The following is a 19,824-nucleotide window of genomic DNA, read 5'->3' on the forward strand; positions in this document are numbered from 1 at the left end:
CAAAAAACAAAACCAACCAAACAACATTCACCCCCCCACCCAAACACCAACACCCCGCCCCAAAAAAAACCCAACTTATGTGAAGGAGTAATAAATTGATACAGTTTGTAGATGCTGTTTTCTTTATCTTCCTGCAGCACTAATGTCAGCGTTTAGAAGAGTGTTGCTGCAGTTTAGCTTTTTTTTATATATTTCATCTTCAGTACAGTCCTTCTCTTGGCCTCATTTGTTGCAGGATTTTCACAACCCAAGCAAACCTGTACAAAAAATCCCAGGAGCCTAATAAGAGTTAAAGCAGATAATAAAAGTGAAAAAAAGTTTGATCAAGTCAGGAATTGAGAAACTTTTTAAAGAGCAATGTTTTCTTTTAGAGTCCTTGCAAAATATTCTGATTCTGTTCAGTTATGATGGTCTGTAGTGAGTTGAGAGAAGATCGTTTGTGTGCATTGTATGATAGTGCGTGGGTATCTCAGCCATTTCCATCTACAAACTGCTCAACATTACGTTTCTAAAAATCCAGTCTTGCCTCAACCATGAATTTGTGCAGGTTAATTAAATAATTCCTCACATGCTTTAAACCATGTATGTTATTTGTGGTGTATCTGCAGGTTCGTGTATAGTTTCAGTGTCTCAGCCTGGAGCAGGAGTTGCCACTTATGTCTGAGAAATGCATTCCCTGCACTCCTTGTCAAAATACAAAGCAAGGCTGTAGCTCCAGGTTATATTCTTTTGGGGACAGAAATTATTTAAAAGATTCCCACCTGTGTTCTCAAACAATAATTTCTTTTCCAGCTCCTGTAAGAATTTAGCACTTTCACCTGTGGGATGCAAAAAAAGCTTTTGTGTACTGTAGCTGAGCTAATATAATTTTTGTGCCTTTTTTTAAGTTGCATTTTGTAATATCATCCATGTTACTCGTATTTTGTTCTTGTTTGACGTAGTATCACAGCCTGTAAGACTGTTCTTGATCTTGGGGGCAGGTAAAGTTTTGGGTCTCTGCCCCTACTCAAACAGAAGCCCTCAGATAGGGCTTCTTCCAACTTGTTTAGGAACGTCTTTGCAGATGCACCAAAAATTGAATCTGAAAATAGTTTACTGTTTTAATCATCGGTCTCCTTTGCTACAGTGCAATGGAAGCATCCAGACTGAGCAGACAGGTGTGGAATTTAGAATTTCAGAGTTTATCAAAGCATTTCAAAAGTTTTTTCCAGCTTACTCCCCCCTCCCATCTCTTCAGCTGCATTCTGCCATTAGAAAGTTATTTGAATATTGGAAGAAATTGGTGATATAGGAGAAATTTGCAGGAGTATTTCACAACATACCTTAAAAGTTAATAAAATAGCTTATTGTTATATTTAGAAGTGTTGGCAGGAAAACTAGTATCAAAAAGGCACAGCACTGAGAAGTTCGGTGCTGCAGTGTGGTAATTTTTTCTTTGAAATTTCTGCAGAGACAGGAAATAGAGGCAACAAACATGAGTGGGTGGGACTCTGAGGTTAGAACTGTTAATAAAATTATTGAAACGAGCCTTTGCTGATAAACACTGCAGCTGTTTATCACGTTGGTAAGGTATTCTTTCTGAGACATCAGACCCTATCCACAATAAAAGGTGAGTTTTCTTAACATCAGGTTTTTTCAATAAGGAAGAAGGTAATGCTTCTCATTTTAGAGTTCTGTTCATTTGTTGCATAGATTGAGGAAGTCTTTAAAAATGTAGTTATGATCTATGACTTACATACAATGTGGTGGCTTTTTTTAAGCAATTGAGGGTTTAATTTTTGGAAAAACTTGTGGGTTTTTTTCCCCTTTCTATGTACTTTTGTATCTCTCTTTGTAATTTAATTTGTTTTATACAGGCAAAGATAGTGCTCTTTCACTGTTGTTGAAAATTAAACAACAACAACAAAAAAACACAAAACCAAACAGCTTTCCTATAGTCATTACAGCTGTTGCTTTTTCACTGAGGGAAAATAAGGTTCAGTGGCTGCCTTTACGTGTCTGTCAAAAAACACAGTATCTGTAGTCCTGTATCTACCTAATTTAGCACTATATATATATTATGTTCCTCTGTGTTTTTCCCTCAGCCCATTCTTTGGTCAGTAGAATCCGGCTCTTGGCAGAGCTGGCCCTTGGTGCTAATCTGCTGGCTGCAAATCTGCTGGTCAGCCAAGTCTGGCTAACGAGAGCTTTGATTAATAACAGAATGATGGGTGGGCAACTTCAGGCATGCCTTTCAGTTCTGCTGGTTTCTTGTTATTTTACCTGTTTAGAACTGCTCAAATTTGCTATGTTGATGAAGAAAAATACCTAAGTGGTTTGAATTGCTCACATTTGAAGCAAATTACAGAAATTGAAATGTTGGTTTAATTGATATGCTATCAAGCTAATAACTTTTGATTTAAATAAATACCGTTTAGAATACACGCTCAGAAACTGGATGTGTTTTCCTCAGGAATTATATAATTGATATTTTCACTTTTTTTTTCAGTATCAATATGCTATTAGATGAATTAGTGGATTACATTAGTGGAATAAGACTGAAACAGTAGTATTTAGAGCAGCCCATCTTGCTTAACTGGCTGAAATTTGTCAGCTCTTGTTCAGTAAGTCTTTAGAGAGCAGCAAAGCAGCAGGCAAGGCATGTTCAGAACTGCTTTGGGTGTAAAAACAAAGACAAACCCGCCACGCACAGATCACCACTTCTTTAGTATTAAACAAACACTATTGTCATTAATAGGATTTGTGCATGTGAAGATAGATTATTCGATACGATGCTTGGTTGGTTATTGTTGGAGACTTTTTTGATTATATTGAGGACAGCCTGCTTGAGGTGGTGGCTTGCATGGAGTTTTATGTTCCATGAGAAGCAAAAATGTATTTGTAACTTGGGTTCTCATTTTCAGAAGGATGTAAGTTCTTTGCAGGTAGTTCCTTAATTTCTCAAAGTTCCTTCTTCTGGACTTGCACTTTCAGTAAATTAAAAGATAAATCAGAAGATAAAGGACAGAAATAAATTTTGTTGTTGACTAAGGGATTTTCAGTTGAAAACAAACAGCAAAGTCTGGGTCTGTTTAGTCGCAGGATGACTGAGCCATCCTGTGCGATGCTAAGAAAAAAGCAACCGCAATTCTTGGATGATTCATTTTATAATTTCCAGTACAAAAAGAAAATATACTGTTTCATGAGAGATTGCAAGTATGGTCTCGTGTGCTTAAGAAGCAGGTGAAAAAAAACAGCAGAAGGAGATTGAATGTATCCTGGGGTCCCTAGAGAATGAGAAGAAAAACTTTCCTCAATATTGAGAAAGGGCAATGAGTAGAAAATACAATTCCTTCTGTATTAAAACACTGGCGATAACAACCTTTAACCTGAAGGACATTTCTTGCACAAACCAAATGAAGTTTGACTACCTGCAAAGAACTTTAAATAGGATGATTGTATCTGCCTTACAGGTGACAAAACATGTTCTGGAAGAAAGAACATGTCACCTCGATGGAAATCCCTGATGAGCAAACAAACCCAGCAGCTCTGTTGCCATGTTAATGACTACCCCACTTTCAGTTCTTCAAAGTCTTTAGGAGGTTTTTTTGGCTGGTGTTTCTACTGCTTTATTCTTTCTGAGGTGGCTGAATAGTTGAATTACTTCAAGGTTCAGACCTCTCTGACTGTTTTGTGGGAGTCAGATTCTCTTTGAGGCATTAGAAATGCCTCGTGAAGTTTAGTGGGCTCCCATTCCACCTTGCCTGTTTCCTTCCCAGATGACTGGATGTCATCGATGTTATTGTACGAAGTACAGAAAATGAAGTGCAGTATATTGAGAAAAATACAGAACTGCCCGTGTAAATACAGTTTTGCATTATTAAGTCACCTTTCATCCATATAATTTGGTTTCCTATGATAGAACGTCCACAGTTTCATTGTGGTGAATTTTATGTAATTTTCTTCCTATTAGCCCCTATAATTTTTGGTTAGTCATTTTACTTCCTCTTCTAGATCCCCCAGTAAACCTTTGGCACGAAAATTAATGAGTGGAATGGACTGGGAGGTAGTGAGTAGGAACTCACTGTCTGACGACAGGTTGGAAACGCAGAGCCTGCCGTCACGGTCTCCACCTGGAACCCCAAATCAGTAAGTAGCATCGGATCTGCTCTCCCTAGAAGCGACTGTCTGCCTCTAATGTGCGTGAAATGTTTGTGTAATAAAGGGATTCATGCGTTATGTGGAGACAAATAACTTCACAAATTATGTGCTGAGTGGTTCCCTGGAACATCTAGCTCCAGGTAAGAGAAACTATTTCTGGGTGCATTTTAGGTGCTTCTCACTCAGGCTATAAAGAACGTAAGATGTAGCACACTACCCTAAATTTGAGAGCTTGAGTTTTCTCAAGGACAGTTAAAAACTAAATTATTCATTTGACTAACAAAAAAACCTGATAATAGTAGCTGTGTGATATTTTAGAAATAATTGACTCTGGTTAATACCACTTCTTAAAACATTGGGAAAAATTACTTAATCGTAAATCCTTGTAGGCTTATTCCCCTCAATTTTTCTGCATTTCCTTTCCAAACTCACTCTTTTCACAGCTTTCTGTTTTATGTTTATAGTTAATGAAAAATCATTCCTGAATGCTTTTGGAAAATAACCTGTTTTCTCACTGTGCTAAAACTGGGTAAACAATCAGTATTTTCCAATTTTGTATTGCATAAACCAGAAGGTTTTAGGATTCTTTGGCATTGCAACATATTACTCAAAAGGCTGTTGTAAGTATCTTCAGCATTTGAAAACTTTTGTATTTTTTTTTAAATGAATGATGCTTATAGCATAACATAATTAATGATGCATCTTTCAAAGTATTTTAAGAAAGATGCCTGTCACTATGCTGGTTTTCGAATGGGAAAATTTTGGGTCACAGAAATTAGAAGACTCTCAGTGCAAAGCTTATGATTCTTCTAGGAGAAGATGCAGGGGATAAAATGTTCATCTTAATGAATTGGGTTTAAGTTCTGCCATAGCAGAGCCAGGATTTTTCTTCTTGGGGATTCTTTTTTTTTTTATCATTAAGTCAACTGTTATTCCAGTAACCTTTTCATTGGGCTTTATTAAAAAAAAAAGGCAAAAAACCCAGCTATTTAATGTTTATGAAGATACTTTTGGAACACTTTTGAAAAGAAAATTGTGAAATATAGCATGTTGATCTGACAACATAATGGTTTCAGTGATTTTTGAAATCTTAAATTATTTAATATGCATCGAGAGGAAGTAATTATTTTAGCATTCCTTTGTAGTGGTGTAAGAAATGTAGATTAACAGTAACATTCTTTTCACCTTACACCGCTCTGCTTTCCCTCTTAGTCGCAACTCTGCCTTCACTCAAGAAGGAGCCCGGTTACGACCCTCATCAGTTGGACATTTAGTGGACCATGTAGTTCACACTTCCCCAAGTGAAGTATTTGTGAATCACCGATCTCCATCTTCCACTCAGGCCAACAGCATCATACTGGAATCATCACCGTAAGTTCTGCTGGTCGTTACTGTACAGTAGCTTGCAGAGTTTCTGAAGATAAGTCAGAAATCTTCACTGTTAAGTGTTAAATTTTGGGTTGGGGAGAGCCAAAAGATCTAATAGAAAGGTCGTTGTTATTTAGGGAGTATTATTATAGGTATTACTGAAAATGAAATGCTCCAGAAGTAAAGCCCTATATCTGATATGTTCCTGGTGCAGGATTGCAATACCTTCCAATCCACTGAAAATGTGGGTTTGCTGTAATGTGACCATCAGTGTCTGGATGAGGAAGCGAAAGTTATTTTTTTGACAGAACTGAAGTATGTTGGCTTGTGATAGTTTTTAATTCCTGTGAGTTTGGAAATTTGGTTTTTGTCAACGTACAGAAGTATGAGTGAGCTTTACGTGGCCAAAATGCCTTTTTAGCACCCCAGCATTCTGAGGTTCTTAGTATGTTTTGTATGTTGTTGTAGAGTATCTTTATTTTTTTAAGATAGCACTATCGGGCTTTTTTCTGTTATGGTGAACTATCCTGATACTATGCTTTGGTGGCCAAAATAAAAACTACTATTGTTTATTAAGTCCAGAAGGATGACAAATGGAAAAAGGTTGAGTTATTCAGAGATTTGAAATACTCGATAACTTGTGGCCATAGTACAGATGAATTGGGGAAAAAAGGTGCACAATATACACCTTATTAACACTGCCACTGTAGCTTTTTATACATAGCTCTACATGTAATGCTAAACTTGCCCTTGTGTAATCTCTGTTATCAGGGAAATTGTGCAAATGGTTTCAAAACAATTGGAGAATTATAAAACAGCACATAGATAATTACATGTTTATAAAAAAAATTGTATGTCTCAGGAAAAGTTACCCAAGGAAACCATTAGAACACAGTTCTAAAGCCTTGCTTGGACTCTACCTTCAGTTTTAACTACTGCATAACTTTGGAGAGGGAAATGAATACAAAATTTTAAAATTTTTGTGAAATAACAAAAGGTGCTTTTTATGACAGGGCACAATAGTTATAATTTGACCACCAGCTAGTCATTTAGCTGTCAGACTTATAAAACAGTAATTTGGCCTAATAATATAAAATCTGCTTTTTCTGGTGGGCTTTTTTAACCTATTCGCATGGCAGGGGAGTCTCAAAACTGGAACACTTGTGAATATTTCCTTATATTAGAGTTTTGCTGTCCTAAGGCCATACAGGGTCAGGTTCCTTCTGTTCCAAGGCTTCAAAGAGAAGTCAGTTACGAGAAACACTGAATGGTGGGGTGATACAGTGAAGCAAGCACAATTCTTAAATATTCTTTTATTCCTATACCTTTATTCTAAGTTAAGTTGTAAAAAATATTTCTGAGGGTCCTTGGGATTTGTTACTTTAATACCTGATTTATTGTGTAAGTCGCCATAGAAATGAGCCTTAAGAGGAGAGGAAGTGGTTTTGTAAATCAGTTATGCAACCATGGCTGTTCTTTTTCATGATTTCGCTCTTTTTATACCCAAGAAGAAAAACCATTGCTCTTTCATCACTAAGGTTTGCTTTTTTGTTTTCCCTTGTTGGAAGCTTAAAAGTGGAATTTAATCTTCAAGCATAAGGTATTTTTAAGAATGAGGGTGTTGACTGTCAAAATACTTGAATCCCATTAGGACCTTCTGAAAGTTTCAGGTGGGTTATTGATTCAAGATTTGAGAGTTATGAAAGATAGTAGTAGTCATGAAGGTCTTATCAGATATCTAAATTTAAATTCTATTACTTTACAGTCAAAAAAGCTGTTTCTTAACCAGTTTGGCCTGTCTGAGTGAACAGATTTGAGTAACCCATCTGCTAATTTATTGGGAATTTTTATTTATTGATCAAATTTACATATGTAAAAAAGCAGGGCTAACCTGATAGGTTTACTTATCTCTGTTTGGAGTCAACATAGCAAAATAAATTGGTTTTGATGAAGTTTAGGAGCGTATTATTAACATAGCTAATACAACCTTTAATTCATATTTTTCTTCATCTGCATTTGCTATTCAAAATTAAATTGAGAGATTTCTGCTTGTAGTTCTCTGGGGTAATGATATCCTTAAATTACAAAAGCACATGATATGTGTTTAGTTGAATAAATTTATGGGGGTGCGTAGGAAACTTTTGCTTAATATATTAAAAGGTCAGACCGGATATCTTCAACAAGAATACCCAAAGCTTGTCAGTGCCCGGGTTTGCGTGTTATTTTATTATTATGTAAATGGCTGAGTGCAGTACCAGGGAGCTGCTTTGCCCACAGAATCGGCTGCTTTCACTGCCATTATCTGAGCATTCAGAAGGAAATTCAAAGCTGACTGGGCAAATACAAAGCAGTGAAGTTTTTGCCCAAGGCTTGATTGTTAGTTCTCACAATTCGTTATGCTAATATATTACAGTACTTGTATTACTGCTTCTAAAATGTTAATTTAAGTGACTTTTCCAATCTTTTCTGTAAGTTTGTATGTTCAAAAGGAATTTTTTGGTGTTTTTTGACATGTGTGTACAGACATCTAGTCAAACACAAGATCCCATCCTTTACTTTCATCAGAATGACTTCTTTGTGTCTCATGTTTTCTGTTCCTTTTTTATTCCATTTAAAACTCTCAGGAGTAATTGTTTTCAGGAAAATACATAACTGTGTTGCCCTTCACTTAAAAGGCTGAATAATCTGTGCTGGCCAGACTTCAATGAATAAATACATAGGCAGTTAAAAAGCTCTGGGTGACCTTTGTAAGTCAGCGTCTAAATAATTTATAGCTGCCTTGAAAATTCATTTTGCAAATGTCAGCAGTCGTGATATTTTCCTCTTTCTCCACAAAAATCAATTTAGAAAAGCTGCTTATCCTGAAAAATGTAAGGATGATATGCTCTATTTGCTGTCACTTGCATTTAAAAGTGTTAAGAAATATTATTTTTATTCAATAGTGTTTTGAACATGAGATTCTTCCAATATCAGATACTGAACAATTAGTACTTTTCTTTTTTCTTTTAACACTGCATGAAAAAACATATATTCTAAAAGATGAAATTAAGCAAAAATATACAGAAAAAAATATTGTTAACATTTTTTCAAATGTACTATTTGCATTAATTGACTGAAAACTTTATCAATATTTTGTTTTCTAAGAAATTTGACTAAATTTTTAAAAACTGGAATGGAAAACGTGGTTTTTCAAAGTGAAGTGTTTCGCTTCCCTTTACGTTTTTGTGCTTTTTGAAAGAAGTTCATCCTTTATTTGAAATCACTGCAGACAATTGTGATCTGATTTTTTGTCATTGTTTTTATTGGAAAACACGTGTCTGGGATCTGCCTTTCTTTAACTGCATAGAAACAAGATTATAGGGCATGGAACTTGATGTGTACCTTGGGTTTTCTTAAGGTGCAGCAACTTGAGCTGTTGTGCTGTGTCCTGCCAGTCCTGTGTGGCCAGAGTCGTCCCCCAGCCCTGCTCCCTGCTCGCCCCTCTTTGCGGAGGGTGTTTGCTGAGCTCTGAGGCGCCTCTACAGCTTGCTGAGAACCCAAGGGACCGTGTCCTGTTTTTGGCTTTGGGGAGCGCCCTTCCCTCCCCTGTCACCAACCACTTCACCTTGGGGTAGCTACCCAGGCTTGGCCAAAGAGCGGGTGGATTTTTGCTTGCAGGGTGAGCTGCCTGAGCCGAGCGACCAGCACCGAAGGGCTTTGGGGAACAGGCCGAGGCTGTGGGTGGAAGAAAGAACAGAGACACCCATTTCTGGTTAGAGCATTCTGTTTAGATTTAGCTATAACCTGCAACTTCATTCTTGATGGGTTTTTCTGGATTTGCCACTAGTCTCAGTAGGCTGTTGTCATAAGTCATTAAATGACTTAATAATAGCTTTTAATGTGGTTCATGGGGAGGAAGGCACGTATCCTTGCTGGTATTTAGAAACTGGCATTCAAGCCAAGTTAATAGGAACTATGTGCGAACTGCCCTTTTAGGCCTCTCAAAATGTTCTTAATTCTTAAATGTAAAGCCATATAACGAAAGATGAATCATATACTTATGTAATACAAATTATGCAGTTAAGCTTTTATTTCAAAAGGACTAATAAGGGAAATTGTCTACATTACATATAAACACAGAGAACATTTTTATTAATCTACAGTAGAGTGCTTGCAGATCTCAAACAGAGAGCTTTCTGCTATTTCGTTTTCAGTAATGGTGTTATAACTGAGCTAAAAATGCATGTGATGAATGCTTTTTTTACCAGCATTTCAAAGCTGCACATGTTTCAAAGGGGAATATGTTCAAGAGGGGAAAAAAACAAAGTTCTCTTGAACTGTATATGTATACTATTACATTGAAAAACTGAGACTTAACACTATGATCTCTAATAGGCTTTTCAAGTAAGTGCAGGGGGACAGTTGAGTTGTCTTCAGCTTGCACTCCTCCTATTTTTAGATCAAAAGCCAAGGACTAGCGTGGGTGCACTTTATTATGCTGCTTGTTTCTGATTTTAAGATTTAAATTGCAGGCATTAATTTAAGAGGCAAACTAATTGATTTCCTTACTGAGGAAGACATATTGTCATATCCATTATAGAAATATGGCTTTTAGCAAGAGTGCAGATTATACATACAGTGAATTTTACAGTATTCCAACATAAAGTGGGTTAAGAGTGCTGAAATAATTTTAAAAATATAATGTATAAAAGATGGACTTAATCATTCTGTGTACAGTTGCTTGTCAAGAAACATGCAGAAACATGTCCAAACATACACTTCCAATGTATTGTACCACAGTACATTTTTGAGATTCTAAAAATACATTATACAGCTCTCGTATACTTGAGTTTCTTCAAGCATTTTCAGTTTATTCAGAAGCCTGAAAAAAAATGTCAATATCTCATGATCATTCTACTTCATACTTCTATTTTGGATTTAGATCTCAAGAGACTCCTATAGATGGGCAGCCTCCTGCATTACCGCCCAAACAGTTTAAAAAGAACAGTTGGAACCAAATTCATCATTCGCACTCGCAGCAAGAACTGGATAACCATATTAATGAAACATTTGATGTTCCTGCATCTCCTGAAAAATCCACAGTAAGTTTTTGGATCTAGTTTAATCGTTCTGCTTTTTATTGGATGATCATCCTGCTTTTCATGACTTTGGTTCTGATGCATTTCAGAGAGTTGTTGTGTTTATGCTTTACACTGCAGCATTTCCATTATACAGGCTGTCTCTTTGCAAGCTCGTGCTATTGTTTCCATCTGCTGGAGTTAGTCCTTTGTCAGTTGTCATCAGATGTGACTACATTGGGATGGATATGCAAACATTTTGAACATCAGCTTTTCAGCACATGCAGAAATTTCTGACTAACCTCTTCCCTGAGAAATCACTAACCATCACTTTTAAAGACAACATTGCAGACACTACCACTGGCGTTCAGCTTTTATCAAAAAGCTGAAACTAGAAGTGCCTACCAGCTCCTAGAACAGTTTTGTCAGAAGAGGCCTCTTGAATCTGTGGTTGCATTTTTCATCGGAATTTCCAAGAAAGAGACTCTAGGAAAGAGACCTGTGACACTGAATCTAAAAATCTCAGCAAAAGTTCTTTTTCCACACTTAAGCTAGATGACTAAGCTAGTCAGTTGATTATTGTCTGGCTGAGACCTCACCACTTTTTATTTTCTTTTGTCCTTCCAGAAGTTTTCAAGTGGTTCTTGGTTTTATACTGATGTGGGATAATAAATGTTTTGCAGGATGGGTAAACTGTTTTAACATCCAGATGTAGCAAATATTGCATAAACAGTTTGCCAACCTCAGACATTCAAAATTATGAGTCAGCTCCCAAAACTGATATTTTAGAAATGCCTTTGGTTCAGTTTCATTTACATTTTGAACTCTTAAGCATAAGGTGTTATCTCAGCCCACATTACAAAGTTAAGATTCCCATAAAAAACATATTTCATAGGTGGGGTTTTAATAAAACTTCTGAAAGTGAAACTTGTAAATTTATGAGAAATTTGGGAATGTTGCACAAAACATGAACTGTCAACACCTTTGTATTTTCTCAATGCTTACCTGAGTCATAGTAATGTACTGTTCTGTTTTAAAAGATAAACACGACTTTACTCATCAAGTTTTTCTGCTCTGTATTCAGTTATCTTTACCAAATTGACAAAAATAACTTTCAGTTGTTTTCTTAACTCCTTTTAGTTCTGCAAAAGCAACACAGCTGAGTGAGAATGAGATTCTTTTTGCTCTGTGCATTGTCAGTGTAATTGTTTGCTGTGGTCCAGTGGCCCATATCTATGCAGCCTCCCTTAAAGCAGTCCGCTGTTGTAAATGTGGTTCTGATTTGGTCTGCTGATGGCTTTTTATTTTGGACATTAGAGAAGAAGGAATGCAGCATGACTGAAATTTTATGAAACTGGACATTTAGGATTTGGAATGAAGGTTTGTTTGGTTTTTTTTCAAAGCTGTTTTTCTGCCCAGAATGCACTTCAGGTTCCTGCACCACTAAGGTCTCTTGTGCTTCTCCATCTCAAATATTTTAAGGAAAAGCCCACACCAATTGGATTTAATTCAGTCATTGAATTTCTTTCATCTGTTGTATGTACGAGGAATCCCTTTAGAATGGTATGGGAATGACAATATTTTGCTCCATGTGCCATCCCTACATATCCAGTCTGAGAATGTCCAGCAGTATTTGAGAACAGGTGTGGGCAGGAACCCCTTCAGTTGAACACATTAATGATGATATACAGTGTTCTCTTCGGGTTCCTTGTTACAAGCAGCTGCTCAAAAGGGCCTTTTAAAGCAGGAAATGATTATTCCCTTTTTTGTCTAGGGAATGTAATAGCATAAAAGTTGCTAAATGCTGCAGGTGAGCACTTGGTGGTTGTTCATTCTGCCCAGGAACCTGAGTCTGGTCTCCTGTGCCAGTGAACATAGGCTAAAATGATTTGCATATGTTCAGGCTTCCAAAGCACCCTTCCTTCTCATTAACATCTCTTATGCTGTTACTTTCCTCTTTTTCCCCAATTTTTTCGTCTTTTCATTACTATGTGTTGGTGGGGCTGTGGTTGGAAAGTTTTGTTTTAACCAAGAGCTGAAACGCCTGTAATTGAGTTAACTTTTTATGAGCCAAGTTGAGCAGCCTTCTTTTACCTGTCGAACCTGCAGGTTTGAACTTTCTTACATATAGAAATGTTTGCTTTAATAAGTTTTTGTTTTCTTCTTATCTGAATATGAGTCATGCTTTGGCTGTAGTTGGTAACACTGAAAACATCCTTGAAACAAATTTCTTTATCAATACTTCACATCCTCACCATAGAAACTATAGGAATAGTAGCTAATGCTCAGTTTGTGAAATAAATAGTGATGGAAATGAACTAGAAATCACTTCAATGGCACTAAATAGATTTTTCGAGATTAAAAAAGGATCTGTTGTTCCCCAGTTTATTGGTAGTTCCTTTAACGGTGGTGTTGTGATCAGGATGAAACCAGAAAGAAAGCAGCTAAAACTGTCAGAGCTTGATCAGTGCCAAGCACGTGTCACACCTCACGCTCCACAGCACTGGAAATGGAGTAAGGGTTATGGAACCAATATTTTGTTGCCAGATTTGTCCTTGCGTGCTTTCACCATATTGCTGTTAAAAACAATACACCTTCAATGACCTTATTTTTCATCGTATTGCATTCTTACTGCAGGCTTTTCATCGTGGTCTTAATTAAGATGAATTTAAGGAATTTCCATTTAGTAAATGTTTTTTCTTAAGACTGCTTTGAGCCAATTAGCCTTTTCTGATAGTTTCTTACTGTGGGCTTGTTTTGGCAGAACACAATTTTAACTTAGTTATGTCCGTGACTTTTAAATGTGTAACTGTTCCTTTCTGTGCCGAACTCAAGACATTCACACTATTACATGATGTTTTTTCAAGTGTCCCGCAGCAATTACTTGGTAAGGAGTATAATATCTTCAATGTCTAACTATGAACAAAATATATTTTCATATAATTTCTGTTCACCAGCCCAATGGTGGTGTCCCCCATGACAATCTTGTTATGATCAGAATGAAACCAGATGAAAATGGAAGATTTGGCTTCAATGTAAAGGTAAGAGTACATCTATGTCCTTCATGTCTGTTAATATTATTTTCTGACATTTGTAATTTATTACTGATTTAATTTTTTTTAAGGGTGGATATGATCAGAAGATGCCAGTAATAGTGTCCAGGGTAGCTCCAGGAACACCTGTAAGTTATCAAAAAAACAAACTTGGTAGCAATATCTTTGTATCTTGAGTATGTATTCAGAACTGTAAATTATTTCACAGTTGCCTATCAAATTTAGTTTGTGCTAGAACATTATCCTAACAAAGCAAATTCTGTGCACTGAGAATTTGATGGGGCTATATAACATATTTTTAAAAGTTCTTCAGTCCTCAAAAATATTTTTTTTACTAAAACAAAATTGAATTCCTGAAAATGACAGGGAGTTACAGATGTTCATTACCCACTGTTTCTTGAGCTGTATCATCCTAAAAATACATTTACTTTGTAACTTTTAAAAAACATAGGCATTCATATGATGATAAGAATAACTAAAATAGCAAATCTCTCTTATTTTAGTGACAGATGTTGCTGAATAAAGCCACAATTTAGATTAAAAACAGGCATCATGAATCATTCATCAGGTCTGATTGTCTGTTATTACTGGTGTTTAGTGACTATCAATAGTGTCTTCAAACTAGGCACAATATTTTGTCAGTTGATTGCCAGAAATACTGACCTGGTATTCAGCTGACTGGAGTCAGCTCTGTTTATACCTTTTAGAGTAAACTGTTCATTTGCTAACTCTTGAGATGAACAGTTTTTTGAGGGGTTTTTTGTTTGTTTTTTTGACTCTTCAAAACCATTAAAATGTTTACCAAGAACATTGTTCTTGTCCTTGTTAATTGCTATCTCTAAAATATTTAGTAACAATTTTGGCTGAATGCTTCAAACATTCACACTCTAAGGAGAGGATATTTGGTGATGGCATGTGCTCTTCTGCAACCATGTTTAGATCGATTATAATAACAATTTTTATTACCTGATTCCTCTCTCTAGGATTACTGGGATTAGTGCATTGTTTTTGGTCCTTGCCTTACTCTTTTCGTTACAGTTGTGATATTTCACACCTGAAACATTTAAGCCTGTGAAATTGATTTGGACAAGGCTTTGACATGTTGTTCCCTTCCCTGCAAAGATAGGAACATCTTGCTTTTCAATTTCCTATACAAATTGTGATGCAAACAGAGGAGCTTTCTGCTTCAACCAGAGAAGTGGAGTAACAGCTGCCGAAAGACGTTACAATGACAGTCACCTCCCAGTGGCAGATTGATTTGTTGATGTGAATGGCACTGTCTTATGTATTGTGTAAGACTTAAATTTATCATTTGAATACAGTGCAGCAACCATAGCAACTAGGCTGTTAGGATTCAAGCCCTCAAGTATAGTTACTTTAAGTTGCTATTTTAAGGTGAGAAACTGGAAATGTCTTGTTTTACAGACTGTTTTAAAATTATTTTTCACCTTGCAGGCTGATCTCTGTGTCCCTCGTTTGAATGAAGGGGACCAGGTTGTACTGATTAACGGCAGGGATATAGCAGAACATACTCACGATCAAGTTGTTATGTTTATTAAAGCTAGCTGTGAGAGACATTCAGGGGAACTTGTGCTCCTAGTTCGACCCAATGGTGAGTAATTTGTACATAATAATAATTTTTTAAAAATCCACACCTTGCTGTCATTTTCTAACCTCAGTTTTGTGTCCTGAGATGGAATACTCAACTTCCTTGTAAGAAAGAACTCCTTTCCTTGAAAAGGAATTGCAACAACACTGTGTCTTGTACAAATCGTGGTCAACCCCATACTCTAAGGAGCTGTGCATAACTAAGTGTTGGAAATTATTACAAAACGCAGAGATGAAATATTTCTAATAAAGAGCTAATTTAAATTGTGTTCTCAGTCTTGTTGATAAAAATGTCCAGAAAGCTATATTGATATTGAATGGAGTTTCTGAGGTTGCTGTTATTCCCTTAAGGAACACAAATAAACAAAATTGCCTCACCAAACACCCAGTGTTTGGATGACTTGAGAGGTCTATATATGCAAAATCCTTCCATGTGTTTTTAAAACAATCTAGAACAGCTGGTAACATTTCTACTTGAAGAGGCTTAATAGAAGCAAGTGCTAAAAATGCAGTCTAAATAACAGCTTGTGCAATATATTCATGAAATGCACTGTTGGAGCATTGCCAGCAGATGGTCACTGGATTTAAGTCTTTGCACATCCCAATTATAATTAGGGTGTGCGAAGAAGTTGCAGAGGAAAAAGCAAGATAAAAAATAATTATTTTTTATTGGAATAATTGAAATTAGTACAGGAGAGTACATCAGCCTTTCCTTTATTCACTTATTTGCCCTCTCCACTTGTCCTCTCATTCGCTAACTTCTCTTGCAGCTTTTGTGTTGTCACTTTTTTGGGGGGTAAAATTGTTAGCTCTGTTTACAAATTACTGAAATAGTTTCCCCTTGTATATTGATTATCTTTGTATTCTGGATAAAAACATTTGAGTTGTAGAAGTGAGGAGTTGCCTGTTTCCTCCCTTGCGGTCATGGGATATTATTTAAAAACAGGCTCTCTAACAGAAAATGTCTCTGTTACCTATAGTAGAAAATACATGTTGTTTTTCAGTTTATTTATAAGCAGAGCATGCATACAGCATTAATAGCATTATAATGGCATATATTAATGCCATTTTCTCAGGTGGTCTGCACATCTTGCCCTAATTACTGAAGCCTGTATCAGTTCAAAGTGAATTAAAAGTAAAAATAAATGTAACTATAATCACTTCAGAGGCACGATGTGAGAATCTGAGATTAGGGAGTTATGTCAGACGAGGCAGGGCATAATGTGTTTTGATGAAAATTTTAGCAGTCACTGATGTACTTTCACTTAAAATTACTATTAAACAAAAAAAAAATGGTTTTGTCATGGATTATAATGATCAGGAAAGGCTACTTGCCCTTGCTGTTGGGGACTAAAATCAGCATGTTAATGAATGTAGGTTTTTCTACAGAAGAAACACATTTTTGCTGTTTTAAATGAATGACTTAATTTTACTTGCCAAACAGCATGTTCAGCCAGAGTGTTCATACCTTTATTTGTTATAGCTGTCTATGACGTTGTGGAAGAGAAGCTGGAGAGTGAGCCTGACTTCCAGTACATCCCTGAGAAATCTCCACTTGATGGTGTCCATCAGGATGATAATGCTCTGAGGGAGTCCATGATCCAGCTGGCAGAGGGGCTCATCACTGGAACTGTTTTGGCTCAGTTTGATGTGAGTACAGTGTCGCCTGTAGCTGTTGTGCAGGTTCCAAGTCTTCTGGGTTAGTAGTTATTTTAAACAGAGCAGACTTCAGTTAAATTTCAGTAGAGTCAGCATCTTTTAGCAAAACAATTGTCTTACACTCTTGAAAGAAAAATAATGAAAATAATCCAGTCCTGTATTGTATGTGCAAACTCATGGCATAGAATAATCGTAATACTAGTTTTTAGTGTTACTCCCTATCCAAGTTACTGTAGAAACTGAATGACAGCTTAGCTGTTGGCATTTTATGGACCATCTCAATGAGGGAAGGTAAAATTACCAATGGAAAATACAACCCCAGTCTTAAGGTTTACAACCCTAATCTTAAGGGTTAATGTAACAATGTCTTTTATAAATAGTTGATTTTTTTTAATGACATATTTCAGAAGCGCTTCCTGTGGGGTCCTAAGCTGCTGATAGCTATAGTCTTTCTTTCACACTAACTTGTGCCTTGATACTATTCCATCTTTAATGCGTGAGATTGAGTGGCTTAAAGCAGGAAGCAGTAGGTTTGTAAAACACAGCAGTGTGAATTCTCTGAATTCCTCACCAAATGGAGACCTAGCGTTATGTATTACAACATGTATTTATAAAACATGTTTATATACTATTCTTTAAGAACTTGGGTAAAATTCTACTTTCATATGTAGAAATAAAAGATTTTTTCAAAGTGATTTAAAATCCTTCTTTTACCATCCTTTTCCAGTCTCCCAAACAGGTTCAGTGTTTAAAAGTTTTTAAAGTGCTTTCCGTAGAACCTGGGTCCTTTCACTGACACTGTTCACAGCACAGGGGTTGTGGCAGTGCACGGCTGAGGCGTGAGAGGGTGGGAGCCTCTCAAAGGACACTTTGTGGTGAAAAAGGACAAGGTAGCCCAGTTATTGAAATACAGAAGGACATCTGAAAAAAAAAAGGAAACTGCAGTGTAGGTAGATGACTTATATACAACACAATCTGCTTGCCCCAAATCACCGTGTGGAGTGTCGGTGTCAGTCCATTCCCTTGCCAGGCTACAAAATTGACTTGTCTCTGGATCAGTGTTTTTCTGGAAGCTTGAAATTTAAAATTCAGTTTGTCTTTAAACAAATTATGATCATGTCATAATTATTTTCAGTGGTCCCACAGCATAACTAAATTCATAGTACTTTCTTTTGAAAAGTATTTTCATGTGTGTTGAAGTTACTGTTGCTCAGTAGTTTATGTTCTAAAAAATACCGCTAGGCAAACAATAAACTCACGGATCTTTTGCATCTCTTATAGTCTCACCATCATTTTTGTCTTTTAGCAATTGTATAGGAAAAAGCCTGGAATGACAATGTCTTGTGCTAGATTACCTCAAAACATTTCCAAAAATAGATACAGAGACATTTCGCCTTGTAAGTATGTGTGTTTGTATATGTGCTCTAAAAGTATTTGCTGTGGTTAGTAAATAAGTAACATCTTTCTAAAATTTTTTTCAGATGATGCTACACGGGTTATTTTAAAAAGTAACGAAGATTACATCAATGCAAATTATATAAATGTGAGTCGTATTTTTAAAAGAGCTTCTGACATTAAGTAATTTGGCAGTTTTTCAATGGAGAAGTCGATTTAAAAAAAAAAACCAACAACATTTTCATAAATCTAAGTAAGACTGGAATGGCTGATAAACCTGTAGTAAGATGGTTTGAAATTTACTGCAGTTATACCTATTTACTGATGCTTTGTGGCAGGTGTTTTTATAAATGAAACCAAGAAAAAAGAAAACAACACTATGGGAAAAACAGGTCTCTACCAGAGGAATTCTTCTTTTCCCATTACTAATATGGCAGTAGTGTTCAGCAGTTTCTTCACTTTCTTTTCCTTTTCTTTTTTCATTGTCAGTCACAACAGAATTACAGTTACTTACTTTTCCTTTCAGGAACAAAAACCAAAAATGAAATTAAATTCCAAGATCAGTATTTTTAAAGCTAGTGTCAGAAACCCACAGAGCATTAAATGTTTGCATGTGAATGATTTTCTTTTTTTTACCACTAATCTTGATTATGGCAGCTACATGCTGTCAGTTAATATGTGAATTGTACTTGGATCTTTGTAATAATTTTGTGTGTGAGACACTTTGAAGAATTTTTATCTGTGCCAATCCATGCTTACTAACTTAAAATAAATAGAATGAATATAGTTAATGCTTTTTTTAATGTCTTAGTTACTAAACACTAAATGTCTGATGCCTGACTTGCACTGGCGGTAAGAATTAAAATAATGACTTTGTCTTCTCTTAGATGGAAATCCCTTCTTCCACAATAATAAACCAGTACATTGCTTGTCAAGGTCCATTACCGAACACTTGTCCTGATTTTTGGCAGATGACTTGGGAACAAGGCTCATCTATGGTTGTAATGTTAACAACTCAAGTTGAACGGGGCAGAGTAAGTAAAAGATTTCCTTAAATACCACTGGCATAATCTTCTAAAACTCTGTTGATGACTAGCCTTTAAAAGATGAGAGAAATGTACTATTATGACATGTAATATGACAAGGGGTAGTAGGGTAGATTTAGACTAGATATAAGGAAGAATTTTTTTACAGTGAAGATGGTGAAACACTGGCCCAGGTTGCCCAGAGAGGTGGTCGATGCCCCATCCCTGAGAACATCCAAGGCCAGGCGGGATGGGGCTCTGAGCAACCTGACCTGGTTGAAGATGTGTCTGCTTCTGGCAGGGCTGTTGAAATTATGAGCTTTGGAAAGGTCCCTTCCAACCCAAACTGTTCTGTGAGTCTATGGTTATGAGATTTTTCATAAGGACAGCGCATTCTTAGTAGCGTTGCAATGATGGCTTACATTTTAAACCTTCTGATATTGTTAGCGTGGCTAATACTTTGAACTCAAAGTCTGCGTTTATTTCTTAAAGTATTTTTAGACTTCCTTGTTTGACGTT

General features: G+C 36.3%; 1 protein-coding gene across 5 annotated transcripts in view; it reads left to right on the forward strand.

Moving 5' to 3' along the window:
- PTPN4 (protein tyrosine phosphatase non-receptor type 4) overlaps positions 1-19,824 on the forward strand; it is a 117,392-nt gene that overhangs the window by 82,050 nt on the left and 15,518 nt on the right. For 4 of the 5 annotated variants that reach the window (XR_013922275.1, XM_080346752.1, XM_080346753.1 and 1 more), the window contains 10 exons: positions 3,994-4,128; positions 5,353-5,511; positions 10,430-10,589; positions 13,523-13,606; positions 13,690-13,746; positions 15,074-15,230; positions 16,710-16,876; positions 18,192-18,282; positions 18,367-18,428; positions 19,168-19,314. Coding sequence is in view for 4 of the 5 variants with exons in the window: in XM_080346752.1 (XP_080202878.1) it covers positions 3,994-4,128; positions 5,353-5,511; positions 10,430-10,589; positions 13,523-13,606; positions 13,690-13,746; positions 15,074-15,230; positions 16,710-16,876; positions 18,192-18,282; positions 18,367-18,428; positions 19,168-19,314 (1,219 nt within the window). In the remaining variant the exon portion in view is untranslated. The remainder of the gene's footprint in view (positions 1-3,993; positions 4,129-5,352; positions 5,512-10,429; positions 10,590-13,522; positions 13,607-13,689; positions 13,747-15,073; positions 15,231-16,709; positions 16,877-18,191; positions 18,283-18,366; positions 18,429-19,167; positions 19,315-19,824) is intronic. The other variant, XM_080346754.1, reaches the window with a different exon arrangement.

This window comes from Nesoenas mayeri, assembly GCF_963082525.1.
Source record: "Nesoenas mayeri genome assembly, chromosome: 6".
NCBI classification, from domain to species: domain Eukaryota; kingdom Metazoa; phylum Chordata; class Aves; order Columbiformes; family Columbidae; genus Nesoenas; species Nesoenas mayeri.